Source organism: Chrysemys picta, chromosome 9, assembly GCF_011386835.1.
Source record: "Chrysemys picta bellii isolate R12L10 chromosome 9, ASM1138683v2, whole genome shotgun sequence".
In the NCBI taxonomy this organism is placed as follows: Eukaryota; Metazoa; Chordata; order Testudines; family Emydidae; genus Chrysemys; species Chrysemys picta.
In genome coordinates this window covers 49,366,899-49,381,347 of record NC_088799.1, presented here as the reverse complement: position 1 = coordinate 49,381,347, position 14,449 = coordinate 49,366,899, and the positions used below count along the sequence as shown (strand labels likewise).

The window sequence follows — 14,449 nt, the reverse complement described above, 5'->3', positions numbered from 1 at the left end:
ATATGGTTAAAGTGTTCTAGCTTTATCCTATGCTCTGTTATCACAAGGCAGTCTTGATGAGGAGAACTGTATTTTTCTAAAATGCCTGCATCACTCTGCTTATAAGGGCATAATATTCTCCAGACATATCACTGTGATGGAAGAGTCCAACTGAGCTTTGCCTTCACAAAACACCTTTCAGGACATGTGTCTTTTCTTTTGGAACTACCTATATACAGTTTAATTGTCTTTAAAGTTGTAAGTGGAATAATATAAAATGCTCCAAAGCTGTGAGTTAGCATGGCATGGCTGATATTACTTTTGGCACGAAATGGGGAAAATAAATCCCATCAGTAAATACACAAAGTGAATCTGTATACCACCATTTTATTATAAACAATAGAGGGGTCCCAGGTTAATTTAATCCCCATGGTGGCAAAATTGTAAATTTAAATATTTTAAGTCAGAGAAAATACGAAGTTGGCCATTTCCCAGGACTGTAAATCACAAGAGAACCTGGTTTCAAGTGTCATGTCTTAGTCAAAATTGTAATATTTCTTTTCGCCCTAGACAGAAGACTGTTCTCAAGTGTGAGCAAAGAGTGCCAGATGGCGTAATGGATCTTTCAACACCACTGTGTCTCAGTCATTGGAGAGTCAGAAAGTTAAGGAAGTCTCCTCCCTTTATCAGGTGCCTTGCTATTCTTCCCCACTTGATTTTCTTAAATAAGTGAAGGGGAGGGTGAAATCTGCTTTAGCCTGGGAGAAAAGAGACTATTTTCTCTTCGGTTTGATCCTGTACTTTTTCAAGCTGATTTTCCAATTGCCCCTACCACTCTTTCAGGTACTGTTTCAAGCATGTCTGAAGAAACCCTTCTTCCCAGTTTTCAAGCTGGTCTCCTTTGTGGGCCTTCCCCAGAGAGGAACCAGCAGTGGAGGACAAGGGATATAGCTTGCAATATCTGCTGAAAAACATGTCCTGGTTTTATCTTGTGCCTTAGATTGGAGAATTGGGCCCCAAATCTTTTCAGGCAAGCTGCACTACGGCTAAAGGAGTGGAAATGGAGAAGGATAGGGGCTCTGTGCAACAACTTGCATTGCAAATACTGCTATGTACATTAAACAATCTTCATCTCTGAATGGATGAGATGGCAGCTGCCCCACTCTGCTTAATCCATAATAGTTTTATTGCAGATTCTTTCACAAATTGAGCAAAACTGGCAACTTTTCACCTCACCTCGCCTCCCTCTCCCCTCGCTCAGGATTATCAGGAGGGAGAAATCCCTCAGGAAGGAAATGTGGCCTTTTCTTGTGGACAGAGCCATGACAAAGAATGGAAGGAGAGGATTCCCCAAGATGGCATTCCTCTTTGCTTTGTGATAAGGAAAGTCAGGCAGAAGGAGAGGTTGTTTATGTTGTACAGTAAATGGAATTCTTAGAGATGTCTGTCCCTATGAATGCATTTCAGGTGCATATGCACCTCCATGCACCTTCAACTGAAGATTTTCAGCAGCAGTCCCTGTTCAGTTCACACATGCACCTCTAGCTATCTTCATGCCCCATACCAAAGGCATAAAGGGCTACACCGGCTACAGTTCCTTCTGTACTGCAAAGTCCCACGGAGACAAGACTCCAAAGCAGAGGGGAAGAAGAGCAGATGATGCACCGATAGGGAGACATCTTGAAAAACTCATTACTGTACAAGGTAAGGGACAGCCTAGTACGTCCCTATGGGTGCTCCACTGCAAGTGACTCCCAAACAGTACTCCTCAGCAGAGTGCTTTGGAGTGGGATCTTAAAATTACTGAAGAACAGCAAACCCAAATGCAGCATCTGCTTGTGATGCATGTATCAAACCACAGTGCCCCTTTAGACCGTGTGAATGGAGACCAATGTGGTAACTTTGCACATTTCTGCAGTAAGAATGTGCTTTAATAGGTCAATAGGTGAACTGAAATCCAGTAGAAAGTGCAATAACCTCAGGAGGGCACAGAATGTTCACAGCAGGAGAGAATACAACCAGAAACCCATTTGGACACAGGTGTACCTTTAATTCTGTCCATAGCTCTGGCAACAGCAACAAGTAATTTAAGAGAAGCCCAAAAGGGTTTAGTCCTGTCCAAATAGGAGGCCCTGGCCCTCCTAACATCTCAGCCATGAAGGATATTACAGTACAGACCCGTTTACACACGGATGTCGGGAGTCATGCCGTCACAACCGCATGTTAATGGACCGCGGGTTAAGAGGGCCATGCTGAAATATCTTAAGATATTGAGATATATATTACACACACACACACACACGCACACATAATTATCTAGGATTACATACACATTCACAGCATCCCAAATACTGCAGGCCTATCTGTTAACGGCGCTTTACAAGAATATAAATTCAAATGTGTAATCTAATAACATTACTACTACTACACAGGGGTGAAAGTAACTCAGGAAACTTACTGGTACAGGGCGGGGGCAGATCTGGCCCCTGGAAGGGGCGGGGCTAAGGGTCAGCATCTCCCGGCCAGTCCTTCCAGGCCACGTGGTCCGCACCACCTGGGGTTCCCATGGCAATTTAAAGGGCCCGGGGCTTTGGACGCCGCTGCTACGGTAGTGGCATCCAGAGCCCTGGGCCCTTTTAAATCACCAGCCCCGGGGCAGCTGCTCTCTTTGCCTCCCCCGTCAGCAGCCTTGACCCTACCAGCAGGGCTGCCAACGAGAGGGGCGGGGGAAAGCAACGTTAAAGCGCTGCCACAACAGCGCTTTGAGGATCCTTCCTGCCCCTCCTCCCCCCACCTCACCCCCGTCAGCGGTAAAGACATACAACACGTTTCCGCTCCGCACTTCCTGTTGATTTCTAGGTCAGTGAGTTAGTGAGCAAATCTGTAGTGCTACATAGCGAGTTCCTGTACCGCGTGTTCATGAGTCTCACATGTTAAATAGGTAGCACTGGGAGGCATGGCACTACTGCCCATTAAGCGGATTTGCGCATAAACAGGTCTGTACTGTATCCTCTTTACACTGATGAGGGTTAGGGTGGAAAAACTGGAATATGAATAGTCTGATTAACATGAAAATCCAAGATGACCTTTGGTAAGAACCAGGGCTGTGGTCAGAAGGATACTTTGTCTTTAAAGAATACAGGAGAGTGTATGTATGGGGGCTGGAGGGTCCAGTCATTAAAGCCCATAACTTGATAACTCTTAGAGCATAGGCGATGTCCATGAAGATGGCTTTCTTGATGGCTAGGTGCAAAATCAAAGATGTGGCCACAAGTTCAAAGGGAGGCTTCATCAGAGAGTAAGGACTAAGCTCAAATCCTAGGTTCAGGAGAGTTTCCTGATGCATAGCAACAGGCTAAATAACCCTTTAATGAACCTCAAAGTGGCAGGATGAGCAAACACGGAAGGTTATGTTGCAGCTATGTTGGTTATAACTGTTTTAGCAAGTTTTTTTTAAATGAGTGTTTTTAAGAATTGTGAATGTTTTCTAATAATCCTATCTACATTCATCTGATGGGAAGGATACATTTAAATAATGTGTAATGTAAAGAACCAATGTGGAAGTGGCAGAAATCTGAATACGGTAATGAGAAGGTTTAATGTTAATTAGTATTCTAATAGATTATAAAAAGGAGTAGTTTTGTTAAAATTGGAAAGAGCTCCAATTAATATCAAAAGGGTACCATTAGGTTTCAGGACTATAAGACAGTACCTCTTACAGTTGTCAGTGGACTGATCAACTACTGTTTGTTTAACTAATTTTTCTTTTGAATAAAGTTTGGGTTTATCACTCATAAGAACAGCCATAGTGGGTCAGACCAATGGTCCATCTAGCCCAGTATCCTGTCTTCTGGCAGTGACCAATGCCAGGTGCTCAACGTGTCACCTAGTGGTCCTCTACTAAATAAATTTTCTGTAACCAAACTTGAACCTGAAAACTAAGTTGGGTTTTATTGCACCCTTATCCTTAATTTAGTATTAATTGGGAACATTTCAACGTAACAATTACAAAAGGCTACAGTGATGACCATGGTAGAACATCTGAGGTGCATATTTGAGTGATTAGAACCCCAAATTTATTTAAATCTGTTTGGTGAGAACTAATAAAGCAGGAAGTTCTTAGACAGCAAATTGACTTTTCATTTCGATCAAACAGCTTGTCAAAAATTCAGTATACAGCTGCAATCATTTGGCACAGACTGGATTTGTTTAGCAAACAGCTCAGCTTTCTTATCAGTCCTGCACATCTTTACTTTCCTCTGCTGGGCACAGTGAGAAAGAGAATTTTAGGGTATGTCTACACTACGAAATTAGGTCGATTTAATAGAAGTTGATTTTTTTAGAAATTGATTTGATACAGTCGATTGTGTGTGTCCCCACTAAGCGCATTAAGTCAGAGGTATGCGTCCACAGTACCAAGGCTAGCGTTGACTTTTGGAGCGTTGCACTGTGGTAGCTATCCCACAGTTCCCGCAGTCTCCGCCGCCCATTGTAATTCTGGGTTGAGCTCCCAATGCCTGATGGGGCAAAAACATTGTCGCGGGTGGTTCTGGGTACATGTTAACAGGCCCCCCTCCCGTCCTCCCTCTGTGAAAGCAACAGCAAAAAATCGTTTCTCGCCTTTTTTCCTGGGTTACCCGTGCAGACGACATACCACGGCAAGCATGGAGCCCACTCAGCTCAGTCACCACGTGTCTCCTGGGTGCTGCTGGCAGACGCGGTACTGCAGTGCTACACGACAGCATCCCTTTGCCTTGCCTATGGCAGATGGTACAATACGACTGCTAGCCATCATTGTCGTCTCGTGGGTGCTCCTGGCCAACCTCGCTTAGGTCGGTCAGGGGCGCCTAGACAAAAATGGGAATGACTCCAGGTCATTCTCTTCTTTAAGTTTCGTCTAATGGAAATTCAGTCCTGTCTGGAATATCATGCCAGCTGGAGGCTTCTGCCTCAGGCTGCTCTCCCAGTCGGCAGCACCGCGCAGTCGCACCTACCCCAGCCTACCCCTTGCTCCCATAGCTCATGGAGCCTGGACAGTAGTAAGGAGCAGTTCAACTATAGGCTGAGCAAGTGCATAATGGTGGTAGAATGTGCCTTTGGATGTTTAAAAGCTCGCTGGTGCAGTTTACTGACTCGGTTAGACCTCAGCGAAACCAATATTCCCATCGTTATTACTGCTTTCTGTGTGTTCCACAATATCTGAGAGAGTAAGGGGGAGACGTTTATGGCGGGGTGGGAGGTTGAGGCAAATCGCCTGGCCGCTGATTACGCGCAGCCAGACACCAGGGCGGTTAGAAGAGCACAACAGGGTGCACTGTGCATCAGAGAAGCTTTGAAAACCAGTTTCATGACTGGCCAGGCTACAGTGTGAAAGTTCTCTTTGTTTCTCCTTGATCAAAACCGGCCCCCTTGGTTCACTCTACTTCCCTGTAAGCCAACCGCCCTCCCCTCCCCCCTTTGATCTCCACTTGCAGAGGCAATAAAGTCATTGTTGTTTCAAATTCATGCATTCTTTATTAATTCGTCACACAAATGGGGGGGATAAACTGCCAAGGTACCCCAGGAGGGAAGCACAGGGGTGGGGTAGTTGTAGGGGCACCCCCTAGAATGGCATGCAGCTCATCATAGAAGCGGCACGTCTTGGGCCTCTCTGGTTCTTTGGTAGGCTTCACGCGGCACTGCTTATAACCTCTGTCCTTCATGCCCTTGGAGATTTTTTCAAATATTCCGGCATTTTCGTCTTTTGGAACGGAGTTCGGATAGCACGGATTCGTCTCCTCATAAAGTGATCAGATGCAGTACCTCCTGTTCGGTCCATGCTGGAGCTCTTTTGCGATTCTGGGACTCCATGGTCACCTGTGTGGATGAGCTCTGCATGGTCACCTGTGCTGATCAGCTCGCTACGCTGGCCAAACAGGAAATGAAATTCAAAAGTTGGCGGGGCTTTTCCCGTCTACCTGGCCAGTGCATTTGAGTTGAGAGTGCTGTCCAGAGCAGTCACAATGGAGCACTCTGGGATAACTCCCGGAGGCCAATACCATCAAATTGCGTCCACACTACCCCAAATTCGACCCAGCAGGGTCGATTTCAGCACTAATCCCCTCATCAGAGAGGAGTACAGAAATAGATTTTAAGAGCCCTTTAAGTCGACAAAAAGGGTTTCATATGTGGACGGGTGCAAGGTTAAATCGATCCAACGCTGCTAAATTTGACCTAAACTCGTAGTGTAGACCAGGGCTCAGCTGAAATGTCTCCGTAGGAGACAAAGGGGATTTCATTTAAAATGTATGACTTATTCTCGGTAGTGTTAAAACATCACTAGCTAATGAGCTGAGACTAAGACATCCAGGAAAACCATTCACCAAATAACGACAAACAGTTATGCTCAAGCACTACATCTGCTCAAAGACCCAGATAGGCTGTTGGCACTGACAGAGTGGTAATTTTCCTCTGGGGCTGCCAAACCCAGTGATAGCACATCGGCCTCCTATTCCGGTACCAAAGATGTGGGGGTAGTTGATAGCACTTTTGCCCCAACCTGGTGTCTGAAAAGTGATTCATTATCTACCTAAAATTCAACCTATAGGGGAGATTAAGGACTCCCCAAGGGTGTCCCATTCTGGTAACGGAAGGGGCGTTCTGGGAAACTGACAGTGCTTCTTCCCGCCACCTAAAATTGATTCCAGTCCAGGATGATTGAAAAACCCCAATACGGGTATTGGAAGGTGATTAAGCACCTACCCTTTGATTCCCTTCTCCCAAGAGAAACATTGAGGGAGAAAACACTAAAGTTTCAGTATGTCTAGGTTCCAGATGGAGGAAACATCCTTTGTAGTTTTTTTTTTTTTTTTTTTTTTTTTAAGTCCTATGTTACCAGTCTCTGGGGAGAGGTCTGAATATCAGTGAATGTTGCAGACCAGCTAGATTCTGTTGTCTCTGATTGAGCATGGTAAGATTACATGTCAGCATCAAATATATTAGTAGTCATTATTTTAATGTGACTAAGGAATGGAAGGAAAGAGCTCTGTCACAGAGATAAAGTTGAGGCTCTTGGGACAGGGGAGTTTGAGTGGGAGTTCTGTTGGAGGAGAAGCAAGTAGGCAAGCCCCTGTTCCTTATGGGCAATGAGTAAGTTTGTGTGTGTTTTTTCTTTTTTCAGTTTGCAGAGACTGATAGGGGGCAGTGTGCTGTGAGAGAAGTGGAGCCCTGATTAGAGGGCAGGACTTCCCTGATTAGGGGGCATATAAAGGCAGTAAAGGAGCCAGCCAGTGGCATACAGATGAAAACGGGGGATATTAGTGGGAATTTCTGAGTGGAGTTTGGGAGAGGAGAAGTGTGGCGTTTTCGTTTTGGTTTGGTTATTTTGTTTTTTTCTTGGCAGAAGTTTAGGCTATGACGGATACAGAAGGAGCAGTGGTAGTGACACAAGGGATGGAAGCGACAATAAAGATGACCAGATGTGGAAGCTACACAATGTACATTATCCTGGAATGGGTACCGACAAGAACTTAGTTTGTATGAAGTGCCCCCTGGTAGAGCTCATGGAAGAGAAGATCCAAGGTTTGGATATGCAGGTGGAAACTATAGTTGAATTTCGAAGGGGATTCAAGCAAATGATGGAGGGAAGGCAAGACTCTCAGATGCAAGCTGCACTAGAGAACTGTGAGGATAGACTGCTGGGTGAGGAAAGTGGCCAGTGGAAGCATGTGACTATGAGAACCAGGCAGAGGAAAAGATCAGAGAGTGAAGGAGAAATAGGAGCTCAGGAACGGGTTTGCTGAGTTGGAAAATGAAGGGGCACACCAGGCAGTAACAGAAGATAGGAGGACAAGGAAGAAGAGAAGAGCGGCTAGTCCTACAAGAAGAGGGGAAGAGACAATGGAGATAGCCAGAGTTCAGAGCCCCAAGAGGATACAGAAGGACTTGCAAAACATTGCAAGGGAAAACAAAAGACCAGGGGACTTGCAGCTAGAAAGAACAGGAGGAAGGCCAGAGAATCACACCAACACCAGGAAGAGGTAGGTCTACGTGACTGGTGACACCCTATTAAGAAGGGCAGACAGGCCTGTTACTAGAGCTGATCCAGAGAACAGAAGGGTGTGCTGTCTGCCAGGAGCTAAGATACAGTATGTGGACCCAAGGCTGAAAAGGATCCTAATGGCAGCAGAAAGAATCCACTGATTGTCCTTCACATGGGAACAAATTATACTGCTAGATTCTCGCTTGGATGCTGACGGGGAGCTGTGGTCACTTGAAGAATGTTATCCAGGCCTGGTGCAGGTTGGAGGGAAAGTTCCATCATAAGGAGGTGAAAATTTAGCTCTGTTTTTCCTGGAATAACTTTTGATTCTTGAGCAAACCTTGCACTTGGCTGCTTCACAAATATTCACCAAGCAGCAAATGCGGTGCAAATGGCCATCAATAACTCAAGTGGACTCCCGGCAAGCAAGGCAACACTTAAAATCCTGGGGATTTGGGCATACCCTAAAGGGAAAAAAGCTCCTTCAGGGAAGCGGAGGGACCCTAAAAGCATCTAGAAACAGCACAAATAAAAACTAATTACCTAGTCCTAATAGACTAGTTTAACTAAAGATTAAGAAACTAAGAAGAAACAGGTAACTAGCTATATTACTTGGCACCACTGAAATGTTCCATCTCAGGACATAGGTGGTTGAAGAAACTGAGGGTAGTTTGTTCCCTGCAACCTCTATATACCCCCAGTTGGGGCACGAGGAGAGCTACAGCGCACATGCAGAACAAAACAGGATCTGCTGCCAAAAATCTCCAAAGGCATGTGGGAGCATCAATACCTGAAATGGAGCACCCATAGGGCTATTACTTGAAGAAGAATACCTGATCTTTTCCCAAAGGCAGAGTGGGAATGGGAATTCCGGATTTCATCGAGTCTGGGACTGAAGGGAACACTGGTCTTATCCATGCAGATCTCATTGAAGATGCTGCCTCCTGGCTTGCTCCCTATTCTGAGTTTCCTACTTTTAAGCACCTGAGGGGTAGGGTGGTGGCTTATCTGTGGAAACAGACTCCAGGCTGTTTGCTAAACTTCAGACCCTTCATTTGCCAGCAGGGAACAAATTAGGACAGAGCCCTATCAGCACTGCCTTCCAAAAAGGCTCCTTTAGCTTCTTGCATGCACTTCTTGTGCTTTGGTTCTTGCTCTTTATGTGCACCACCAAGGAGAAGGAGGCTGAAGTGAGGACACGTCAGTAACATACTTACCTTGCTTTGCTAATTAAAGCTTTAATTTTTAAGATTTAGTCAGCTAATCTGGTGTTCTTACAAGATGAATCCGATAAACCAAAGTTTCTCTCTCTCTCTGTCAGTTGCAAAACAAACCAAAGAACTTTTGGAGTCTCATTAGGATGCATCACTTCAAATTTGGGAGGAAATTCTACCTCAGTCTCAGATCTAACTTATCAATTATGAGGCTACTAGACCCTCATCTGCAGATTTTGGAAGGAATGGGGCAAAGTTTTAAGAGAAACTCCGCTGCAATCTTAACAATGGAGTAGATGTCACTTTGTAATTTCTGCTTTTCATCTTCAAAAAAACTCAAAGAAAATAAAGAATATCTGCATCAATTTTACAGCGCTCTAGATAAAATGGTATTAGCTCTTATATAATGCTTTTCATCAGTAGATCTCAAAATGCTTTAAAAGATAATCTCCTTTGTAAAGCCACTTTGTCTTGATGCAGGTAGATCTCAGATAGTCTATTACTACTGGGATTAATAGGGAACTATATAATAAGACTACTGAATGCTTCTTACCTTGATGTGTAAAATTGCTGTTCCTGGGGGATGAGCATCTGTTATTGATCTTAAAAGTTTCCCACTAGCCAGATCCCACATGGTAATCTGCAAACAAAGTTAATTTTCTTCAGTACAAGTTTTCGTTATCAAGTGTGCAAACTGAAATAAGATATTCTCCATGCCTCCCTGAGCATCAATAAATTAACAAGTTTCTTGGGAACTGAGAAATTTCCAATCTTAGATTTTCATCTGATGACTTGTTTCTAAATTTGATTTGATGCACACTTTATCTTGTTTGTCCATGCGCAGCCTGGAGAGAAGAAAAAAAAAAAAAAAAAAAAAAACCACACAACAATCCACAGAAGCTCTCAATTTCCACCTCTCACCACCTTATATGCTATTGAATGACTGGATAATTATAATACACTCTTTAATTACCCACAATATACCATTTTTCAAATAGTGCAACAGTTCATACAATTTCTTCTACAACATTAGAGATCTATGTGTAACATCTACTACTGATCCCTGCTCTGGACAGGTCAGACCTGTTGACCATAAGTCATTCTATTCTTTTCAGATTCTTATACCATGCCCATCACCAGGATATCCGATCACGCTACAGCACTGCAACGGACATGTTAGCATCTGAATTTTTTTTTCCAGTCTCATCTCTGTCCACTCAAGGAAAACTGCATGTTAATTTAAATTTTATTTCTGCAAGGTGCGTTGTATGTATTTTATTTGGAAGGTAAAGTCAAAGAAGCGTGGTGAGGTTTAGATTCTGTGCGATCATGTTCCGCAGTCTTGGGCTGGCCACTGGTAATTAAAGACTGCTTTGTAAAGCCTGCACACAAGAGGGAAGAATTAAGGTTGAGTGTACTCCAATAAAATTTCCATGTATCCCAACTTCTGAGTGCTTTACCATATGGTCTTAATGGAAATTTTATTGTTGTTATTTTAGAGATTCCATGACCTGGAACTATTTGGCTACAGGATCAACAGAGCATTGGCTTTTCCACACTTAAAGCGAGAGTTCTCCTCAGACTTGTCTCACTGATTCATTGAAACCTTCATGCATTGGGTGCACAAAGTTTTCAGCAGCACAAACAAAAAGGCACCCTATGGAATCCCATGCATATCCTAGAATATCACAAGGATGCAGCAATGCTCCAATGTGCATGTCCCATAAGCTTACCGGCTCTGACTGTACGTAAAAAAAATGTTAAACATTTAAAACTGAACACCAACTGAGATGCAAAGTGCTATTTTCAGAGATTCATAACAGCCTAATTAAATCCAGTTTCCATCAAACTCTCAAAAGGTATTGCATACTTTTGCTAACCACCTCCCTACTAGGTTTTAATTTTCTATCTTTAGCTATTGTGACAATGGCAATTTTTTTTAAATGGTTTTTTTTTTTTTAAATTGAGACTCTTGTTCTCTAATTGAACAGTTTTTACTCAAACTTTAAAAAAAAAAAAAAAAAAAAAAAAAAAAAAATCTAACCTTCCAGTAGTGATCAGACTGAGAAAATTTCAGCATGAAAAGATCAAAATGTTATGGAGCCTGAGCAACTGAAATCATGGTCTGAAATAGGAAATGCTCATGCAACTAACTAGATTTCTCTGTCACTCTAGCTATAATGCTGCTACAGAATTTCATCTAAGAGTTCTAACTCATCTAGAAGGCTAAAATTCTGAACATAACTTATGTACTTTTACACTTTATTTATATATAACAACTTTTATTTGCAAGTAAGAGTTTAAAAATACTAAAAGCTTGGGTGATTTGTGTGCTGAGATCAACAAAACAAAAGACTTAATTCCATATTGTTACCCTCAGTTTTGCACAAGCCTTATAGATCAGAAAGATGAGAGGGGCACATAGAGGCAATGTTCAAGTTTCCCCACTTCAGGGTATTTTACAAAAACTCACTTTTTTGTGGGGGAAAAAGTGTTCAAGCATCTCTTCCTAGCATGGAAGAAACTCGTCTCCAATTTTTACTTACTGAAATTGGCTTAAAAAGTAGGCATCTCAGCCACTGCTAATCACGGGGTGTATAGGAACAAATATACAAGGAATGTATTTACTTTACAACATCCCCAGTTAATACCCATCACCCGGCTTCCTCCCTTCCACTCCCTCTCACAACGCAAGGAGAGAATAATGATGAAATGAAATGAAGAAGATAAGATTACAACAGAGTAAGGACACTATTACGGGAGGCAGTAATTTTTCATCGCTATGAAAGAAGAGTGAAAGGTATCTGGTGAAAAAGAAGGAGCAAAAGGAGAAGATAAACAAAGGAAGGACATGCACCTGGAGGTTATGGAAAAGGTTGAAGAGATTCTTGATCTTAAGTTTCATATTGGAATAATATTTGATCTCCTTGAGAGACAAGGTGCGTGACAATCTCTTTATAGGACCAACTTCTGTTGGTGAGAGAGATGAACTCTCATCTTTTATTAGACCAACTTTTGCTGGTGAGAGACATTACTTCACCCATCTTCTCTCTGCAATATCCTGGGAACAACATGGCTACAACAACATTGCATACAACAACATCATCTCCTCCTTGGAATTTTGATTTTATAACTATACATAATATTTGTCCAGGGATTCCTTTCTTTAGGACTAGAGATGGATCCAAACTGCAACACTAAATCAGAGCCATCTTTCCCCAAAGTTCGACACACTTTGGACCTACTGCTTCATTATAATGCATCAAACCATAACTCTGAGCAGCCCCAAACTTTGGGGAAAGATTCAGATGTGAGCTACTCAAATCAATCCTAGCTCTCAAAATAATTCAGGATTAAGTAGAGTATATAATTCCTAGATAACACTCAGATCAAACAGGAAAGGCTTCAACCCAAATCAACTAGCTCCCTAGGAAGAGATGTTGGTAGACAAGCACACTGCACTAAGAGAAACTGTTATCCTTCAAACAACAATCATTCCTAACCGTCTTTTTCCTATTCCCCAACATTCTTACTCCTATTAAATGTCAATTACCTGTCCTTTTGCAAAGCCACACAGTAGTCTTGAACAGTCATTGTTGATACTGAGAGCCGAGATAGCCCCATACTGGGCCCCAACAGCAGTGCTGCCCAGACAGAGCCGAAGAGCCTGGTTTGGATCTAAACAAGAAGTAATATAGTAAGAATTATAAAATAAAAGGTATAACTATTAAAATTAAGGCCTCAGTCCTGCAAATACCTATGCACATGCTTCACTTTGAGTACGAGTACTGCTCACATGCTTAAAGTTAAGCACACATACAAGAATTTAAAAGCAGGGTCTAAGCCAGAAAAGAGAAGGAAAAAAAAACTTTGTATTTGCTTGACTTAGTAGACTATTTTAATAAGAACACAGTATTTGGGGGGGGGCGGGGGTTGAAAACTACAGCAGAAGAAAAACAATTTTCATGATTTTTTGAAATACAGGCAAATATTTAATATCCTTTAAATTATTCTTTCGTGGTTGCTGTTGGAGCTGATTTTTTTTTAAAATAAACTGCTTTTATTTTTTACTAACGGGGGGGGGGGGGGGAGGAGGGGGGAGTGAAAATAAATGAACTTGTGTCCTGCCTCCTTTAGCAATGGCATCCTTCCCAGCACAGACTGCTCTCTTACCAGACAGGAGGATTCTAGTGAGGAGGTCAGACAGCTTTCTGAAATTTCTGGACACCATTTAACAAGGAAGTTAATAAATCCCAACCTGAAACATTTATCTGAAAACATTTGCCACATGTTCAAACTGAAGCGCAATTCCTCCTGAAGTTGAAGTCTGAAAGACTAAAGTTGTTCTCTTCCTATCAGCCCAACACAATCAGTTCCTTTGTACTTTAATTTTACTTACAACCTGCCAGTTAGGAGGAAAATTGCAGCCTCCGTAATTTTATTTAAGTTGTTTTGTAAGTTGTCTCATGTCTTTTTTGACATTAATATTATAGCCTCCCAAAAAGTTAACAAAAAACCCTTTACTACATGGAGGCTGCTGTTAACGAGAAAACAAGAGAAACTGATGCAGCAGGTCAGACTAGATGATCATGATAGTCTCTTCTGACGTTAAAGTCTGAGTCTATAAAAGAACAACCTATTTTTATTACCAATCCTGTTCATTCTGAATTTTACACACACTGGATTGCCCCTTTAACAAAAATCAATTTTGTAAGGAATATTAGCATGATATTTTCAGCTGTAACAATCAACAATGCATCACCAACTGAAGTCTTCGACAAGTAGTTCTTTACCAATCTAGCTATAAAATGTCTTGTCTTATTAGCTAGCTTTACACCATTAATTTAGAAGAACTATGCTGAATTACATCTGAATATTATTTTTAGCCCCACAGTGCAAGCGCCCTCCTGACGTCCAGGGCGTGCAATTTGCGCTCCTCTTCCGATTTATGAGGCTTCAAAAAGACCAGTAAGTATGTGTCTTGGTCAGTATAAAACTGTGAAACTACCTTGGACAGGAAAGTTGGATACAGCCACAGCTGGACCACATCCTTGTAGAGCACTGTATAGGGTGGCTCTGAAGTAAGCACCCTGATCTCAGAGACCCTGCGGGCGGATGTTATTGAAACCAGGAAAGACTTTCCAGGAGAGAAGAAGAAGGGAGCAGGAAGCTAAAGGCTCGAAGAGAGGACCCATGAGCTGCGACAGCATGAGATTCAGGTCCCAGGGAGGGACGG

At 42.6% G+C, this 14,449-nt stretch overlaps 1 protein-coding gene across 4 annotated transcripts in view; it reads right to left on the bottom strand.

Annotated features, from left to right (window-relative positions):
• Positions 1-14,449, bottom strand: part of VPS8 (VPS8 subunit of CORVET complex) — a 252,389-nt gene that overhangs the window by 208,042 nt on the left and 29,898 nt on the right. For all 4 annotated transcript variants that reach the window (XM_065556171.1, XM_042853465.2, XM_005308658.4 and 1 more), the window contains exons 7-8: positions 12,767-12,891; positions 9,767-9,853 (exon numbers count right to left, since the gene is read on the bottom strand). In XM_065556171.1, the coding sequence (XP_065412243.1) occupies positions 9,767-9,853; positions 12,767-12,891 (212 nt within the window). The remainder of the gene's footprint in view (positions 1-9,766; positions 9,854-12,766; positions 12,892-14,449) is intronic.